Source organism: Gekko japonicus, unplaced genomic scaffold, assembly GCF_001447785.1.
Source record: "Gekko japonicus isolate JY-2015 unplaced genomic scaffold, Gekko_japonicus_V1.1 scaffold25, whole genome shotgun sequence".
NCBI classification, from domain to species: Eukaryota; Metazoa; Chordata; class Lepidosauria; order Squamata; family Gekkonidae; genus Gekko; species Gekko japonicus.
In genome coordinates, this window is record NW_015171502.1 from 1,770,254 (window position 1) to 1,790,082 (window position 19,829).

The 19,829-nt window shown below is 51.0% G+C and overlaps 1 protein-coding gene across 1 annotated transcript in view; it reads left to right on the forward strand.

The window, feature by feature from the left end:
• Positions 1 to 781: 781 nt before the first annotated feature.
• The window catches only part of EFNA4 (ephrin-A4), a 41,596-nt gene continuing 22,548 nt past the window's right edge, over positions 782 to 19,829 (forward strand). The window contains exon 1 of the mRNA XM_015419106.1: positions 782 to 801. Within this exon, the coding sequence (XP_015274592.1) occupies positions 782 to 801 (20 nt within the window). The remainder of the gene's footprint in view (positions 802 to 19,829) is intronic.

Sequence of the window (19,829 nt, forward strand, 5' to 3'; positions counted from 1 at the left end):
TTTTGGAGTAAATCCTTTGGGAGCGCTCTGCTTAATTCCACGCCAAAGGGTCACTCGGGCCCACGTCTGTCTGGAGAACTTGCTGTGCGAGGTCATAAGAATACTCTGTGTTCTGGTGTCCGGAGCCGGGGCACGCAAATAATCTTGCCGTCCACACAACAGGCCTTTAAAGTATGGTCTTTGGACTTTTCAAACAGCATCTCCCAGTATAGTCTCTTGCTCTGGTTAAGTCATTTACGCATAAGAACATAAGAAGAGATCTTCTGAATCAAACCTAGAGTTTCCAGGGCCTGGAGATCTCCTAGAATTATAACTTATCTCCAGTTGAGAGAAAGCAGTTCCCCAGGAGAAAATGGTTGCGTTGAAGAGTGGACTCTATTGCGTTATACCCTCCCCAAGCTCCATCCCCAAATCTCCAGGAAATTCACAACCTGGAATTGGCAATGCTGAACAGACCCGTGGTCCGTCTAGTCCAATGCTGGGTCTCGCACAGCATCAGCCAGTTGCCCTGGAGGCAGTTGCCAAATGGGGAGCGGTGGCACAGGCGGTTAAACGCCTGCTGGTAACATCTGCGAACAGCTGCTACAGCGGTTTGAAACCCACCGCGGCCAGGGTGAGCTCCTGGCCCTAGTCCCAGCTCCCGCCCACCCAGCGGTTCGAAAGCAAGTAAATATTGCGAGTAGATTAATGGGTACCTGCCCTTAGGTGGCAGGGGGCACCCTCCCCCATATGGGGGTGTGCGACAGGAGTACCAAAGCGGCGGCGGCAACATTGGCGAAAAATGGCGGCGACGGTGGAATGGTGAGGCATCGGATCGACGGAGCGAGGCAGCGGAGTGACGGAGGCAGAGACAAGGCGGAGCCATAGGAGGACGTGGTGACATGCGCAGGCACAGCGGAGCCGGATCGGACATTAGCTGGACATGTACCACGCACTAGAGGAGCCCGCCTAGAAAAAGAAAGCCGCCGGACCGAAAAGACCTCACCAGACACTGGAAACGCCAGGAACATCGGAACACCGACCCCTGAAAAAAGACCGCCCGGGAACAAGCCAAGAACAAGCCGAGAACAGTGAGCCCTGCCACCTGGGTGCCTTAGTTAGGGTTAATTTGGAACTGTGTAAACTGTTGGCCTTAGTTAGGGATAATTTGGAACTGTGTAAACTGCCCAAAGACCCTTCGGGGTTCGGAGCGGTATAGAAATCTATAAATAAATAAACAAACCAGATGTAGAGGGTGAGGCCTTCCCGTGATGCTGCCCCCCCCCCCAGCACTGACATTCAGAGGTTGACTGCCCCTGGAAAATGGAGGCTATTAGCCATTGATAGATCTCTCCTCCATGAGTCTGTCTAATCCCCTTTTAAAGCCATCTAGGCTTATGATATCAATGAGGGGAGCTTTGACTCTCAAAAGCTTATACCAACCAAATCAGTCAGCCTCTGAATCCCAGGAGGCAACATCAGGGGAAGGCCACAGCCTCTCTGCCCTGTTGCCAAACTTCCAGAGGAACTGGTTGAGGCCACTGTGGGAGACGGAATGGTGGACTAGATGGACCCTCACTGGTCTGACCCAGCAAGGCTCTTCTGAGGTTCTTGTGAGGGGAAGGCCTCGGCCTCTCTGCCCTGTTGTTGGCCCTCCAGAGGAACTGGTTGAGGCCACTGTATGAGGCAGGATGCTGGACTAGAGGGACCCTCACTGGTCTGGTCCAGAAGGGCTCTTCTTACATTCTTATGAGGGGAAGGCCTCAGCCTCTCTGCCATGCTGTTGGCCCTCCAGAGGAACTGGTTGAGGCCACTGTATGAGGCAGGATGCTGGACTAGAGGGACCCTCACTGGTCTGGTCCAGAAGGGCTCTTCTTACATTCTTATGAGGGGAAGGCCTCAGCCTCTCTGCCATGCTGTTGGCCCTCCAGAGGAACTGGTTGAGGCCACTGTGGGAGACGGAATGGTGGACTAGATGGACCCTCACTGGTCTGACCCAGCAGGGCTCTTCCTCTTCTGATTTTCTTATGTGGGGAAGGCCTCGGCTTCTACACCCTGTTGTTGGCCCTCCAGAGGAACTGGTTGAGGCCACTGTGTGAGGCAGGATGCTGGGCTAGATGGACCCTCACTGGTCTGGTCCAGCAAGGCTCTTGTTACATTCTTATGAGGGGAAGGTCTCTGCCTCTATGCCTTGTTGTTGGCCCTCCAGAGGAACTGGTTGAGGCCACTGTGTGAGACGGGATGCTGGACTAGATGGACCCTCACTGGTCTGATCCAGCAGGGCTTTTCTATTGTCCTTATGAGGGGAAGGCCTCGGCCTCTCTGCCCTGTTGTTGGCCCTCCAGAGGAACTGGCTGAGGCCACTGTGTGAGGCAGGATGCTGGACTAGGTGGACCCTCACTGGTCTGATCCAGCAGGGCTGTTCTGATGTTCTCAAGGTGCTCTTGGGCTCGAATCTGGCTCTTCTACACTAGTGGCTATCACTACATCCACTGGCAGTGAATCCCACAATTTAATAACTGAGTAAAGGCGGTTTCCTACTTAATGTGCCGTCCCTTAGGACTGCCTGTATGGCCACAGTGAGATCATGGGCCTTTTCTGTGTTGGGCCCGATCCTTTGGAGCGGCCTGCCTGGGTTTGAGGAGGACCCTTTCCAGTGCTACGTTTAGGAAGGCGTGTAGTGTAAGACAGTCCTCTTCCCTGGCTCCGAGTTAGCTGCTCCTGTGCCTTCAAGCGCTCTTTTGTGTTTTAATCTTGCGAGCTTTCAGATTGGTAAATTGCGTGCCTTCGTCGGTTTTAACTTTGTTAACCGGATTATTATTTATGGCCTTGACGCTCTGTTGCCGCATTGTTCCCGGCCTTGACTCCCCAGGAGATAAGGCCGGGATAGACAAATTTTTTTTTTAAAATAGAAAAATAAGATAGGCCAGCCTTAGTTCTGAGCTTAGGGTAGCAGCGAGGCTGCACGAACCAGAGAATTTGATCCTGTATCCATTGTGTGACCCACCCACCCCCTCCCCTGCTGATGTGAAAGAGCATTCCTCTACTCTCTGGCGCATAACTAAACAGGAGTCCCGTGGCATTTGAAAAGACTAACATTTATTCCGGGCGGCAGCCGTTTGTGAGTCAGGGCTCAGGGCCTCAGATGCTTACACGCCAAAGTATCTGATGCGCCTGGTGTTGACTCACCGAAGCTGATGATGGAACACATTTTGTTAGTCTTTAAAATGCTGCCGAGCTCCTGTTGAATTCCGCAGCGGAATAATGCGCCACCCCTCTGGAATTATTATCCTGGATGCAGAGTGAGGCAAATGGATTTACTTACAAATGCACTCTGCACTTGCACAGGGGGACTTCTGTTCTTTTCCCAGAAGTTCCGGAGTTCAGCATTGAAAACTGGAGCTGGAGTGGTGGAGTCAGGCTAGGAGCTGGGAGAAGAGGTGGAAAATTTCCAGAAATGTTGGAGTCATGGGAAAGGCCTGTTTCCCTCTGGTCTTTCATATGTCTACCAGGGAGACCCAAGTTCAAATTGTTGTGCCGTCGTGAAACTCACCGGGGGAATCTTGGCATAGACACTCTCGCTCGGCCTGGTCTACCTCGCAGGGTTGTTGTGAGGGGAAAATGGGAGAGAGGAGACACGCCGGTCGCGCTGAACTCTGTGGAAGAAGAGTATGTTAATCCGCTACATTTTTGGCCCTGAATTGGCCAAGTGACATGGCCTGTTATTTTGTTCAGAGGTGGAGGCCGTAATCGGGCCAGTTCAGGGCCAAAAATGTGCCGTATTAACAGAATGGATTAAAAATGTACTAGGCAGTTTACTTGTTTGTTTTATTCGTTCAGTGTGTTTCTCTTCCTCCTCTTCGAAGTCCAGTTAAAAACTGGAGTTCCGTTCTGATGAGCCCCCCCCCCCGCACATATTAAACCCCCTCGTGGGTGCCCACCAGCGGGTTGGCACAGCCCTCGGTTCACTTGGGGCCCTGCGTCGAGAGAGATGCCCAGGTGTGCGTGTGCGTGTTTGTCAGAGGGGGAGAGATTCTGGAATTCAGATTAATCGGCTGTCTTTGTTTCTGTAATCTTAGCCTCTTTTCCTCCGGAGCCAGGCCGGGCCCACCCGGGCAGGACGGGGGAGAGCGAGAGTTGGTGTGAGTCTGGGAGGGAAGGAAGAAGGGGGAAGATTCCAGCCTGGGTTTGTGTTTTTTTTGCTGCGCTCAGCGTGGGAGCCGTTGGGTCTGCTGGCGCTCCGGCCTAACCAAAGCAGTGTTTGGGGAGTGCCATGGAGGGAGCTGGCGGGAGGCCCGAGGAGTGCTATAAATCCCAGGGAAGGGTGGCAGCGTAGGTAGGAAGACTGCAGGAACCAGATCGGCTCTCTTTCCTCAGACTTCCTTTGGGCCTCTCGTGTTCACTGCCAGCGTTGGGTTGCCAGGTTCCCCCTGGCCACTGGTGGGGGGGGATGAGGGGGTAGGGCTCTCAGATCCAGGCTGGGAAACTCCTGGAGATTTGAGGATGGAGCCTGGGGAGGGGATGGGTCTCAGCAGGGCACAATGCCGCAGTCTCCACCCTCCGAAGCTACCATTTTATCCAGGGGAACTGATCTCTGTCGTCTGGGGATGAACTGTAATTCCGGAGGATCCCCAGGTCCCACCTGGAGGCTGGCATCCCTATCAGATAGTAGGTGGGGGGGCTTATGTGATTCAGACCCCCCCCCCCCCCCCAATGTAAATATTCCCTGTATGTAGAGAACTAGTGTTTCAAGGAAAAGCATTCTGGCTTCTCCCTGACTTACTAGATTTCTGTTTGGATAGGGTTGAGGCCTGGAAATCTGCCAAAATGAAGAATGATCTTCAGACTACGGAGATCAGTTCCCCTGAAGAAAATTCCCTTGCTCAAAAGCCAGTCGAGTCCGACTCTAGGGTTGCGGTGCTCATCTCCGTTTCAAAGCCGAAGAGCCAGCGCTGTCCGAAGACGTTTCCGTGGTCATGTGGCCGGCATGACTAAACACCGAGGCGCACGGAACAAAGTTTGAGTCCAGTGGCACCTTTAAGACCTTCCAGGTATAAGCTTGCCTGAAATTTACTTCTGAGTAAGCATGCCATGGGATCAGGACCGTGAGATTGCAGTCTGCGGCCTATTCAGTCCACACTGCTTTTGAAGTGCAAAATGAAAGATAGGATTTAAATGATGATGATGATGATGATGATAATAATAATATTGAAATAACCAACGTTGGCTACATGCAGTTGGGTTACTCTGGAACTGGCAGGTAGTGAATGAAGGACTCCAGCTCCTAAATACGTAGACATCCATGACTGAGAACAGTATTAAAATTATCTATGTAAGGAACATATATTGTTGAATATATAGGATATAAAGCTGTAGCGTGGAAGGCAGATTCATGTGAGGGAAACTTGCTTGGAGACACTGCTCCAGTTCTCCCCCACCCCCCCAACCTCCAATTCAGATCAACTCGAGAAAACTCCATTTATTTTTATACCGCTGGTATATTATACTCTCAGTTTCACGTATTAAAAGGTTTATGCCCTGTCTTTCCTGGTAACTCAAGGTTCCTAACAAATCACAGTGAAAACCTGCAGAATGTAAAGCCGGCGCCATTCGAAACATACATAAGAAAACCCCCAAATTACCCCCCCCCCCCCCCAAATAACACACACAAAAAAAGCCCCGGTCTGTATTTGGATGGGAGACCGCCAAGGAAGCCCAGGGTTGCTAGGCAGAGGCAGGCCGTGGCAAACCACTTCGGAATGTCTTTTGCCTTGACCTGGATGGCCCAGGCTAGGCCAATCCGTTCAGATCTTGGCTGCTAAGCAGGGCCAGCCTGGGTTAGTACTTGGATGGGAGACCACCAAGGAAACACAGGGTTGCTACTAGAGATGTGAAGGCCCGTGAAAAAAACTCCCCCTCCCCCATTTTTTTCCTGAAAAAATCCTTTCCTTTTTGTTTTTTTCCGAAAAATTGGAAAAAGAAAAAAAAAATTGATTATGGAATGTATATATATATGGTATCAGATTGATCTAATTTCTGTGCACTGAGGGCAAGCAAGTCCTAGGTTACAAACTGAACTCTCCAATGCAAGAGCAAGATGCATTTCTTCCTTTAGGAGGTGCGATTGTCAGAAGAAAATAAAAAAGTTTCAGTTTTGTTTTTGCATGTGGATGGGTATTCTGTTTGTAATAATTGTTTGGATACACTATATTTTTAATATGCTAGTTGTGATAATTTCATGCCAAGTAAAAATGTCCATAGTCATATTTTATGTTCCTAAAGTAACAGAATGACTTTCAATCTAGAAAAGACAAAAGAAATGCTAATATAGCATTTTTTTCAATTTTTCCGAAAATTTCCCTTTCCCCCCCTAAAAAAACCCGGGGTTTTTTCCGAGCTTCAAAATTTCCGGAAATTTTACATCTCTAGTTGCTACGCAGAGGCAGGCAGTGGCAAACCACCTCTGAATGCCTCTTACCTTGAAAACCCTACGGGCTCGCCATGAATCAGCTACGACTTTTTTTTCTGTACAATTTAATACGTTTTTGATTAGGTTCCGTGTGCCTTGGTGTTTAGTCATGCCGGCCACATGACCACGGAAACGTCTTCGGACAGCGCTGGCTCTTCGGCTTGGAAACGGAGACGAGCACCGCAACCCTAGGGTCGGACTCGACTGGCTTTCGAGCAAGGGAACCTTTACCTTTTTAAGTCAAGAATACATAAGGATTAACATGTATGAACCAGCTAGACAATGTATAACTGTGACATTACAGATATTCATATTTTCAACTTACAGTGTGTCCAGCCCATATAGTTTTTACGTACCCTATTAGTATTGCCCATTACTATAAACCTAGTTTGAAAAACTGTACAAGAGAGTGCTCGGACCTCAGAAGTAACTATCACTCTATAAGTGCATCCATTCAGTGTATCCTAGATTTGCTGGCAGTATATCAGTTGCTGTAAAGTATACTATCAGAGCGTACCACTTTCGTACAAACCTAGAGTGTGACCCTGTATGTCTGTGTGGAGAATAATTTGCTGATGATCCCTGGCCTCCACATGCAGCGGCTGGTGCAACTTTGGGTCAGTCACAAGTTCTCTCAGCCCCACCTACCTCACAGGGTGTCTCTCGTGGGGAGGAGAGGGGATGGTAAGGGGGATTTTTAAATGATTTTAAAAAATGTGCCCAGCCAATCAGTCCTCTAGGGTCTCTCAGAAGCCTTGCTGAGCAGAAGCCCTGCCTGACTCCATTCATTGTCTAAAAACACTTGGCAGGCTCCCAGAAGGGTATCAGCGGGCACTTTGTTGCTCACGGGCACCATGTTGGAGACCCCTACTATGGAGGATGCTGCCTCTGAAAAGGACATTCTAGCTCACAATTTCTGCTCTGGAGGACTGCAAGTAGTTTCAGTCCAGGCCCGTAGCCAGGATTTTGTGGCTTGTGGGGCAATTTTTTTTTCTTGTGGGGCGGACGTTCTCAGTGCGGAAAGAAAAGCCGTGTAGCAAACAGAAAGCTGAGATCAGGACAGATCTCTAAATTGCAAGCTGTCAGCTGCTTTAGATGATAATTCTCAGCTGATGCAAGTTAATCACTTCTGCCAGCTGAAGCAACAATTCTGATAACAAACCCTGCCAGCTGAAGCAACAATTCTGATAACAAACCGGCAGGTGGGGGTGATGACTTCTTTCCTCAAGAAAGCTAGCACTGGGGCAGAAAAACTCACTTAAAGGAGACCAGTTCCTTGACACAGAGTTAGAAGGTATCCTAGAGGTCACCTACTCCAACCCCCTTGCTCAGTGCGGGAATTAGTCAACTACAATGTGAACCTTAAGGGAGTTATGGGATGGTTGTGAATGGTTGTGTGAGTGTATGAGTATGGTTGTAGATCACCGAATGATTGTACCTTTAATTTCGTTGTACTATGTACAATGACAATAAAGTATATTATTATTATTATTATTACAGCCCCCCCCCCCACACTCTGCTTAGAGGAGCGCACGTCTTTAAAACATGTTTTTAAATGATTGAAAAAAGGCACTTCCAGGAGAAATTATTATGGGGCTGTGCCTTTAAGAAAGGGGGCAGGAGCCCAAAAGCCCCACCGTAGCTACGGGCCTGTTTCGGCCTATTCCTGACCTGTTCATGCTGTTTTGTTTTTAAGGCACACGGGACACCATATGTGTGCGATGCTGATTCCAGCGTCCCACCAAACCACAGGGTTGGATCCAGCTAGGGTTCCCAAGTACTTACCACGATCTGGCGGGGAGGACATGCTCCCCGGGGCCCGAAACAATCCTCCCGGTAACACACCATGCCGTCGCCAGGAAGTGACGCTGGGCGACGCTCTGATAATGGGGCTGAAAACTCGATGGTACCAACGAGTTTCCAGCCCCACTGCCAGAGCATCGCCCGGCATCACTTCCTGGCGACGGCAGGGTGCCTCGCGTCTGTTGTCTGCGCGGATGACGTATGTGTCCCCCGCTGAATCACGGTAAGTACTTGGTAAGCCTGGACCCATCATAGATTTGCCCTGCCTCTCCTCTGCCTGCCTTCCACTGAGCCCCGCCGGACTTCTCTAGAGGTCACTGAAGAGCAACACTGGGTTGCCAACTCTGGGTTGGGACGTTCCTGGAGATTTGGGGGTGGAGCTTTCCAAAGTTTCCATTTTTATCTGGGGGAATTGATCTCCATAGTCTGGAGACCAGCTGCAATTCCTGGAGAATTCCAGGCTCCTGCTGGAACTCTAGCAATGTGGGAAGAGGACATCGGCGGGACTTGCCAGTTTCGACTGGATCCAACCCACGGTTTGGTGCTCCACAAAAATATTTGGTGTTTGTTCCACGGCCACGCCGAGCTAGTCGCTTCCGCTTTAGCACAGATCCTCACTTGCCGTAACATTCAAGCTGGCAATCTGAGCTCCGTGCGATTCGTCTCCCAAGCCAGGGTTGCAAACTGCCCATTTTTAATGTACTTCAGTTAGGCAGGGGAAGCGCAAACCAAGGTTTACTGTTTCAGATATTATCAGAAACTGTGGTTTGCATGAAATTGGGAGCCACCAAGCACAGGGCTGGGGAGGAAGAGGAGGGAGGAGGAACGCCAATGAGAGCGTGCAGCTTGCTTGACGTGACGCCAAACCAAAGTACTCTTCTCAGGTACTCTGCTGTTGCTGGGACCGCACACAAAGGCCGGCCTTTATTCTGGGTGGCTGTCTTGCCGCGGGTGGCCGTGGAGCCCGCAGTCACCGGTGGCCGCTAGAATTTGGGCACGCGGCAGAGCTTCTTTTGCAAATGAGGTCCTCGCAGCCCTTTAAACAGAGCCTTTATTTTATTTATCTGCTTTTGGACTTTGTACCGTCTTGCAAAATCTGCAAATCTTGGCTCGGCACTTAATCTTGCTGTTGACTGCCTCACTGTTTAGTCATTGCGGGCTGGGCTTTCTTTCTTTTTTAATCGTTGAAAACATTTCTCTTTCCCAAGTCTGTTTAACGATCAGAGCTCTTATTCCCAGCCAGAACCCAGCCCTAGAAACTGGGTTTGATGGCAGGGCCTCATAGCGGAATGCAGGCTCAAGAATGTTGTCCTCTGAGCATGTGCAGAAAGCAGCCGCCACTAACCCCAAGTTATCTGGGACTTTGGGGTAAGAGGTTATAGGTAAGGCTCAGTTCTACAGAGTCCTGAACTCCGACAGCTAAAATGTGGCTCCGTTTCTCCCTTCAAATCCCTTCTCTAAATCTACTGTTTCTCTTGGCCTAATTCCTTAGTTAGGGTCATCTAATAGCCGTGATAGCTAAATGGAACCTCCATGTTCAAATGCAGTATACCTTTGAACGTCCCTTCGTCTGGGCTAATAGCATGGGAGAGCCGCTTTCTTCATTTGCTTTCGGTTGGGCTTCCCAGAGCTTCAAGGAACAAGTTGTTAGACGAGATTTGATCTTTTGGTCTGATCCAGCTGGCTTCTTAAACGAAGCAAAGCTGGGATAAAAATATTTGTTTAAAAGATTAATACCCTGCATTTCAGGAGCGGGCTTGAAGATGGCCTGCGTTCAAAAAAAGAGAAAAACTATGTGAGATACAAAAATCAATTGGATTAAACCAACAATAAAAGCCGCGTCGGCATTATGAACAAGCTTTAAAGCCATGAATGGGTTCATTAATTGTGTCCTTTCGGAAGCTTGGGGGACGAGGACAACTTTTCCCCTTGGTGCCTGAAAAAGGCTAGTAAGTAGGCAGTAGGCTAGTCTCATCAGGGATGTGTGGTGTAATTGGGGTGCCACCGCATGGAAGGCTCTGTCACCTATAGTCAGCCACCTGACCTCTGAAAGGGCAGGGTCCTTGGATGATCTCAGTACGTGGGGTTAGTTCTTGTGCAAACAGGCATTCCTTCAGGGACCCCAGGCCACTGAGGATTTGCTAGGTCAAAGCCAAATTGTTTGGGGGGAGAGAGAGGGGTGAAAAAAATAAGTTTTTCACTATAGGGAAACTGATAAAAACAGCAGCGTGTGTTTTGAGTCGGTTGATGTTTCTGAATGTTATCGGCAGCACTTTGGGCAATGTGTAGTCTGACCTGGGTGTTGCCAATACATTTTGCATTTATATGTTTCCCAGTAGAGGCAACAGCTGAAGAGGCAGTATGGGTTAATGGTTAGAGGGTCTAACTAGTAGTGGGGAGACATTAAATCATTAACTCCCCCCTTCCCCCCTCTCTGTGTTCAGCTACACATACTACTACTACTATTACTACTACTACTACTAATAATAATAATATAATATAATAATAATAATATCTTTAGATTTATTAATCGCTCAATCCTGCAGAGCTGCTGGCTCTGAGCGATTTAGAAGAAGAAGAAGAGACTGGATTTATACCCCGCCCTTCACTTGGAGTCTCAGAGCGGCTTACAAACTCCTTTCCCTTCCCCTCCCCACAACAGACACCCTGTGAGGTGGGTGGGGCTGAGAGAACTCTGACACAAACTGCTCTTTTTCAAGGACAGCTGTGCCAGAGCTTGCGACTGACCCAAGGTCACATCAGCAGGTGCAAGTGGAGGAGCGGGGAATCAAACCCGGTTCTCCCAGATTAGAGTCCGCACACTTAACCACAACACCAAACAGTTACATGTTTATTTTAAACATGTTCTTTTCTTTTGGAAACTTGGCTGCCCGGATTGCTTTGTCGTGGATAAGGTTGCCAGCCTCCAGGTGGCAGCTGGAGAGCTGGAATTCCAACTGATCTCTAGGCAACAGAGAAGAAAATGGCTGCTTTGGAAGGTGGACTGTATGGCATTATACCTCATTTGGAAGGAGGTCTATGGCATTATAGTCCCCTCCCCAAACCCCGCCCCTCCCGGTCTCCAGCCCCAAAATCTCCAGGTATTTCCCAACCCAGAGCTGTCAACCCTAGTCATGGAGGAGGGACAGGGTTTGGAAGAGAAGGAAGCTGGAAACCAGTGATCCTTCCGCGGGTTACCTGTGGGTGCCATACAGTCACCCATGTTCTTCTTGCCAAAGAAGACACCTCTTCCCCAAAGCAAAAAGTAATTCATTGAGAGCCAGTGTGATGGAGTGGTCAGAGTGCTGGACTAGAATCTGAGAGTCCCAGGTTCGAATCCCCATTCTGCCATGGAATGACCTGGTGGGCCAGTCACACACTTCTCAGACTAACCTACCTCGCAGGGTTGTTGTTATGGGGATAAACTAGAGGAAGAGGATGTAAGCCACTTCCGGTCCCCATCGGAGAGGAAAGTGGGGTATGAATAAATACATTTTAAAATGACGTATTTCCACTTCATTGGGGCAGGAGGTGCTTCAGACGTTCTCAGGAGGGATCACCTTTTGGTCAGCGAGGGGCACCCATTTGGGAATAATTGGCTGTGTCATAGAAGAATGCTTGGCTTGGAATCTGCCAATGATTTGTAATTGCTCCATGGCAGCCATTTTATGGTCGGTCCCACCTGCCCATGGCAGCCATTTTGTGGTGATACCCACAGATTCCCAAAAGTGCTCAGAGACTCAACAAGTTTGGGGATCTCCTGGCTTTAAAGCTTCCCCTCCTTTGTGATTTTCTCACAGGAAAAAAAAAGTCACCTGTTCTGCCTTTACCTCCAGTGGGGTGTGTGTGGGAAATACGGAGACCTGCAAGTTTTCCTCAGGAGGAGTAAAGGTGGCTCGGGGTTGACTGTTTCTAGTGAGAAAACAAGAGAGAAAGTCTCCCGGTTACATTCTCCTCCTTGATAATGCAGGCCTGGAAGCTGCATTTGTGAAAGAAAAAAGGCCTTACTGTTGAGGAAATCGCAAGGCGTAGCTCTAGCAGAGGAGGGGAAAACCAACTGCAGCTGGTCATGGATGCCACTTGGGTGTACATCCATAGAATGGGGGACGGGGCAGGGACATGTAGGGGGGCTGGCGTGTCAACAGCATGGTGTCATTTCTTGTGAAAACCTGGAAGTGATGTCATGCCACTCTAGGGTTCAGTGGAAATTCAGTGGTTTTCCCATAGAGTTTCTGCTGAATCCTAGAGTGGTGGGACCTCAGTTCTGGGTTAGCCCCAGAAATGATGTCATGCTGTTGATACGGAGGCAGTTTTTCCCCTTGCATTTCCCCCCGCTGGTTTACCAAGCGGAGATTGGGGGCGGTTGGAGATCCTTTAACTAAAGAAGCCAGGGACTGATACTGGGCCCTTCTACATGCCAAGCAGGGACTCCATTTAGGGATGCCAGCCTCCAGGTGGGGCCTGGGGTTCTCCCGGAATTACAGCTCATCTCCAGACTACAGAGATCAGTTCCCCTGGAGAACATGGATGCTTTGGAGGGTGGACTCTGTGGCACTGTGCCCCACTGAGAGCCAGTTTGGTGCAGTGGTTCAGAGTGCGGACTCTAATCTGGGAGAATTGGGTTTGATTCCCCACTCCTCCACATGTTTGACCCGCTGCAATTGGCACACTCCTCCACGTGCAGCTGCTGGTGTGACCTTGGGTCAGTCACGAGTTCTCTCGGTGTCTGTTGTGAGGAGGGGAAGGGAAAGGAGATTGTAAGCCGCTCTGAGACTCCTTCAGCTAGTGAAGGTAAAGGTAAAGGTTCCCTTGCTCGAAAGCCAGTCGAATCCGACTCTACGGTTGCAGTGCTCATTTCCGTTTCAAAGCCGAAGAGCCAGCGCTGTCCGAAGACGTTTCCGTGGTCATGTGGCCGGCATGACTAAACACCAAGGCGCACGGAACGCTGTTACCTTCCCACCAAAGTGGTACCTATTTATCTACTTGCAATTTCTTGCTTTCGAACTGCTATGTTGGCAGGAGCTGGAACTAGAGATGGGAGCTCACTCCGTCATGCGGCACACTCGGGTCTCGAACTGCTGAACTACCGACCTTCCACAGCCTGCAGTTCAGCGTCTTAACCACTTGAGCCACCGCAGCTCTGTTGTGAGGAGGGGAAGGGAAAGGAGATTGTCAGCCGCTCTGAGACTCCTTCAGCTAGGGAAGGGCAGGGTATAAATCCAGTCACTTTTTCTTGTCCTCCCCAGGCTCCATCCCCAAATCTCCAGGAATTTCTCAACCTTAAGTTGGCAACCCTACCCCCCCCACCAGTGGCAGCGGGAGCCCTGGCAGCTCTGCCATCACGCCACCAACCCTCTCCCACGTCTTTTTGGTGCTGTAACTGTGGGTCCTCGATCAAGGTCAATTGAGAGAACCATAAATTTAATTCTAATGACTAGCAGCTGGCGTGAGCCTCTTGTGTACTCCCCCAGAGGAGGGATTTCTTTTTTCTTTAAAGCCGCCAGCGAGACGAGGGAGGCCGGGAGCGAGTGCCGCCGGATTGGGTCTTGGGCTGGGCGCAGGATTGGCTTGCCAACCTCCAGGCGGCGGCTGGAGATCTTCCGCTATGGCAGCGGCTCTCCAGGCAACAGAGACCAGTTCCCCTGGAGAAAATGGCTGCTTTGGAAGGCGAACTCGATAGCGTTCTACCCCACTGAAGTCTTGGGCTGCCTGATACAGGTTGACGAGGTAGGGTTCCTGAATTCAGAATTGAGAATCCTGAATTGAGAAGAAGAGGAAAAAGAAGAGATTGGATTTATATCCCGCCCTTCACTTGGAGTCTCAGAGCGGCTTACAAACTCCTTTCCCTTCCCCTCCCCACAACAGACACCCTGTGAGGTGGGTGGGGCTGAGAGAGCTCTGACACAAACTGCTCTTTTTCAAGGACAGCCCTGCCAGAGCTTGTGACTGACCCAAGGTCACACCAGCAGCTGCAAGTGGAGGAGTGGGGAATCAAACCCGGTTCTCCCAGATTAGAGTCCGCACACTTAACCACTACACCAAACTGGCTGGACATTTGGGAACGGAGGCTGAGGAGGACAGAGACCTCAGCAGAGCATAATACCATGGAGTCCACCCTCTAAAGCGTCCATTTTCTCTAGTGGAACTGATCTCTGTAGTCTGGCGATGTGGATGTGCTGTAATTCCCGGGGATCCCCAGGTCCTACCTGGAGGTTGGCATCCCTGTGTGAAGTCCCCCCCTCCCCAAGCCCTGCCCTCCTCAAGCGTCACCCCAGTAATCAGTCTCCAGTTATTTCCCACCCTGGAGTTGAGATGCAGGACCCCTGCTGCGGGTTAGAGGACAGAGACAGGAAAACCTGTAATGCCGCGACTGCCTTGTTTCTCCCCCCCCCCTTTAACCCCTTGTCCTTCCAGCGTGTACAGAACAAATGTGTTTCCTCTTCTTCCATGTAGGGTTGCTATCTCTGGGTTGGGGGATTTTCGTGGAGATTTGGGGGGGGGTGGATCCTGGGGGGGGCAGGATTTGGGGAGGGGAGGGATACAGTGGGGTACAGTGCCCAGAGAGTCCAGCCTCCAAAGCAGCCATTTTTCTCCAGGAGAAATGTCTCCTTTGTTTCTCTGTCGCCTGGAGATCAGCTGTAATTCCGAGATAGCTCCAGGCTCCAACCAGAGGTTGGCACGCAGCCCCCCTTCTGTGGCCTGCCCAGCGCCTGAGTTGTCAGTCAGCAGTGGGCCCCCCGAGCAGTGCTCCCTCTAAGCTGTGGAATCCTGTGAGCAAAAAATTCTACTTTGGCCCTGGTCACATGGGCCGGATAACGCGTGCGGGGGGAGGAGGCGGGGCTTTTTGCACCGCCGCAATTAGAGCTGCCATAACACGATCCCACGCGTCGGCGGCACGCTACGGTTCCTTCCCTCCGCGCCTGCGCATCAACGAGGGGCAGGAAGGAAAAGCTGCGTCCGGCGCGATCACAACAAGGGACTCCGGAGGCAGCCCGTGGCAAACCAGTTGCTAGTACCTCCGAGCAGCTAGTTTTTAATTGCGCATTTTCGGCGGTACGCCACAGGTTTGCCACGGGTGTGCTCCACTTCCCAGATGTTGCGGTGTGGTCGTGCCCGGATAATCCACCATGCTCTCGCCGCTCTCCCACAGCAAATCCTCCGTGTGAACGGGGCCTTTGTGAGCTACTGGCATTAAAAGTTGTGAGTGAGCGATTCGGCCGCTGCATAAATTAGTTTGGTCTGGAGCCCTCCTTCCTGAGCTAAGACAAAAATGTGTGAGCCGCAGGCTAAAATACCGTGAGCTCGCTCGCACTCACTCAGCTTAGAGGGAACACTGCTCCTGAGTCCAGCCCCGAATTCGGTGATAGAAGAAGAAGAGATTGGATTTATACCCCACCCTTCACTACCCGAAGGAGTCTCAGAGCGGCTTACAATCTCCTTTCCCTTCCCCTCCCCACAATGGTCACCCTGTGAGGTAAAAGAAGAAGAAGAAGAGGATTGGATTTATACCCCACCCTTCACTACCCGAAGGAGTCTCAGTGGCTTACAACCTCCTTCCCTTTCCCTCCCCACAATGGTCACCCTTGAGAGAACAGCTCTGAGAGAACTTGTGACCGACCTGCGGTCACACCAGCAGCTGCATGTGGAGGAGTGGGGGAATCAGACCCGGTTCTCCCAGATTCCATGCTCCTAACTACTACACCAAACTTACAAAGTGTACGTTAAATAAATAAGTATTCTCTGTTTTCTCTTCAGATCGCATAAATAAAATAAGTTGCTGCGAACTCAGGGCCGTAATCCTTTTTGTTTGTTGCGTTTGGCATACCCCCAAGAACAGTTCCTGGCTTTCCTTCCTGATTCTGGTGCTGTTATGTTGATGTGTTTTTATTGAATCATTTCATAATTTTAAATGTTGTTTTTAATTGTTCACGTGTTTTCATGCGCGCTGCCCAGGGGACCCTGATCAGGTAGAAAGGCAACATAGAGGTGCTTTAAACAGACAAGTGATCCTAGGCCTGGGGATGTGGAGTAAGCATGCTTGAAATCACAGGGACTTTACCTTGGAGGCTGCATATTACATCTGCCCCATGGATATCCCTGGGTTGAGCCCAAGGAAATGCTGATTCCCACTTTGGGATCAGGCAGCAGTTTTTCTCCAGGCCAGTTGGGCCAGGGATCCTGGAGGTTTTTTGTCATCTTCTGGGCATCGAACAGTGGTCACTGCGGGTGTGGAGGGGGAGGTATTTGTGTACTTCCTGCATTGTGCAGGGGGTTGGACTTAGGGTTCCCAAGCACTTACCGTGATCCGGCGGGGGAAACATGCTCCCCGGCGGACCATTCCTCCCTGTAACACACCATGCCGTCGCCAGGAAGTGACGCCGGGCGACGCTCTGGCAATGGGACTGAAAACTCGATGGTACCATCGAGTGTCCAGCCCCATTGCCAGAACGTCGCCCGGCGTCACTTCCTGGCGACGGCATGGTGTGTTACAGGGAGGAATGGTCCGCCGGGGAGCATGTTTCCCCCGCCGGATCACGGTAAGTGCTTGGGAACCCTAAGTCCAACCCCCTGCACAATGCAGGAAGTACACAAATACCTCCCCCTCCACACCCGCAGTGACCACTGTTCGATGCGGGGGGGGACATGCAGATCTGTCCTCACAGAGGAGGGAGAGCTTGTACCTGAACAAAACTTGGTCTTAAAGGTGCCACTGGACTGTTTTGGGCCGGGGGGGGGGGCTCTGCAGCTTACCTGGCTGCTTCTGGCTCTGACTGCTGGCTGCTGGGAGCACAGGGTGGGGCTTGTTGCATGTGCCCGCCCCTGGGCTCTTTACTGCCAGAGCTCCGCTCCTGTGCGCTCCTGCAGGAAATGACCCCTGACTAGATGACCCTGGAGGTTCCTTCCGACTCTATTATTCTATGAAGCTAGCTGGGTGACTTGGATCACTCACGGCTCTCTCAAGGCCAGTTCTCTCAAGAGCTCTCTCAGCTCCACCTACCTCACAGGGTGTCTGTTGTGGGGAGAGGAAGGGAAGGAGATTGTAAGCCGCTTTGAGACTCCTTTGAGTAGTGAAGAGTAGGGTATAAATCCAATCTCTTCTTCTTCTTCTCCACCCCCAAATGTTCAGGAATTCCCCATCCTGGAGTTGGCAACATGGTTGGGGCTATTGTGTGCCCCGTTGGGGGCTGCATGTGTACTGATGACCAGTGTTCCCTCTAAGCTGAGTTAGTGTGAGCTAGTTCACACTTTTGTAGTCTCCGGCTCACACATTTTTTGTCTTGGCTCAGGAAGGAGGGCTCCAGAGCAAACTGATTTATGCAGTAGCCAAATTGCTCCCTCACAACTTTAATGCCAGGAGCTCACAAAGTAGAATTTCTGCTCACAAGACTCCACGGCTTAGAGGGAGCATTGCTGATGACCAACGCTCCTCCTGAGCTGCGAAGTCTTGTGAGCAGAAATTCTACTTTGTGAGCTCCCGGCATGAAAGTTGTGAGGGAGCGATTTGGCTACTGCATCAGTTAGTTTGCTCCGGAGCCCTCCTTCCTGAGCCAAGACAAAAAATGTGTGAGCCGGAGGCTGAAAACCTGTGAGCTAGCTCACACTCACTCAGCTTACAGGGAACACTGTTGATGACCTACACATCAAACAGGGCAAACCGTTGTCCCCCTTTGGGGCTGTTTCAGTGCGGGAAGACGCCACAGGGCTCCCTCTCTCCGCACCCCATCCTCTGAATTAGCCTTATGTGTGCTTGGGAAGTATGGAGCTTCAGAACATTCCTCTCTACTCGGCCTCTCCACATCCCTGGAGAAGACGTAAGGTGCAGGTAGGCCCCCAGAGTAAACATGCGTCGGATCGGGCAGGGTGAAGGAGAGCAGCTCACGGAGTTTTAGGTTGACCCAAAGTCGCCATTCTCGTCCGCCCCGGCTTTCCTCCGAATGTCTGAGGGTGCTCCTATTTTACCTGGCCGCCTAATCTTTTCAAAACAACGTGTGTTGACTTTCAGATCTCACTTTGGTCTATCAATATTTGACTGTGTAAAGTTTGTCCTCTCCAGACCCTGCTTGCTTCGTCGTCTCGTTCGCCTGAAGGAGACGTGGAAAATGCAAAGAGTGTCCCCGGAACCTTTTTGGGGTTTTCTAATGCGGCTGCGAGGGGCACTGAATGTGACTGGCGATTGTTGTGCATAATGATTGTTGCCAACCTCCAGGGGGTGGCTGGAGATCTTCTGGGACTACAGCCGATCTCCAGCTGACAGACACCAGTTCCCCTGGAGGAAATGGCGGCTTTGGAAGGTGGACTTTATGGCGTTACACCCCATTGATGGTGTCCCCCCCCCCCAAATCCTCAGGGTCCATCCCCAAATCTCCAGTTATTTCCCAGTCCGGTGCTGGCAACCAGATGCATAAGCCATTTCTAGAGACACTTTTCCTGATCAAAATGGGCTCCTTCAGTTGCATTTAAGAATATAAGAAGAGCCCTGCTGGATCAGACCAGTGAGGGTCCCTGTAGTCCAGCATCCTGCCTCACACAGTGGCCTCAACCAGTTCCTCTGGAGGACCAACAACAGGGCAGAGAGGCTGAGGCCTTCCCCTCACAAGAACATCAGAAGAGCCCTGCTGGATCAGACCAGTGAGGGTCCCTGTAGTCCAGCATCCTGCCTCACACAGTGGCCTCAACCAGTTCCTCTGGAGGACCAACAACAGGGCAGAGAGGCTGAGGCCTTCCCCTCACAAGAACATCAGAAGAGCCCTGCTGGATCAGACCAGTGAGGGTCCCTGTAGTCCAGCATCCTGCCTCACACAGTGGCCTCAACCAGTTCCTCTGGAGGACCAACAACAGGGCAGAGAGGCTGAGGCCTTCCCCTCACAAGAACATCAGAAGAGCCCTGCTGGATCAGACCAGTGAGGGTCCCTGTAGTCCAGCATCCTGCCTCACACAGTGGCCTCAACCAGTTCCTCTGGAGGACCAACAACAGGGCAGAGAGGCTGAGGCCTTCCCCTCACAAGAACATCAGAAGAGCCCTGCTGGATCAGACCAGTGAGGGTCCATCTAGTCCAGCATCCAGTCTCACTCAGTGGCCAACCAGTTCCTCTGGACAGCCAGCAACAGGGTACAGAGGCTGAGGCCTTCATTAGAACATAAGAGGAGCCCTGCTGAATCAGTCCAGCATCCCATCTCACACAGAGGCCAACCAGTTCCTCTGGAGGGCCAGCAACAGGGCAGAGAGACCGAGGCCTTCCCCTAATGTTGCCTCCTGGCACTGGTATTCAGAGACTGCCTGCCTCTGGATGCAGAGGTCCCTTAAGTCACCATGGCTAGTAGCCTCTGATACTGATCCTCCATGGATCTGTCTGATCCACTTTTAAGGTTTTTCTTAGTTCATGCATCTGTATAGAGAAAACAAACTTGGGGGGGGGGTTTAAAAGGCAGGTGACCTTGGTGATAGGGTTGCCAACTGTGGGTTGGGAAATACCTGGAGATTTGGGGATAGTGGCATGGAGTCCCCCCTCCAAAGAAGCCGTTTTCTCCGGGGTGGGCATGATCTCTGTAGTATGGAGATCATTTGTAATTCCAGGAG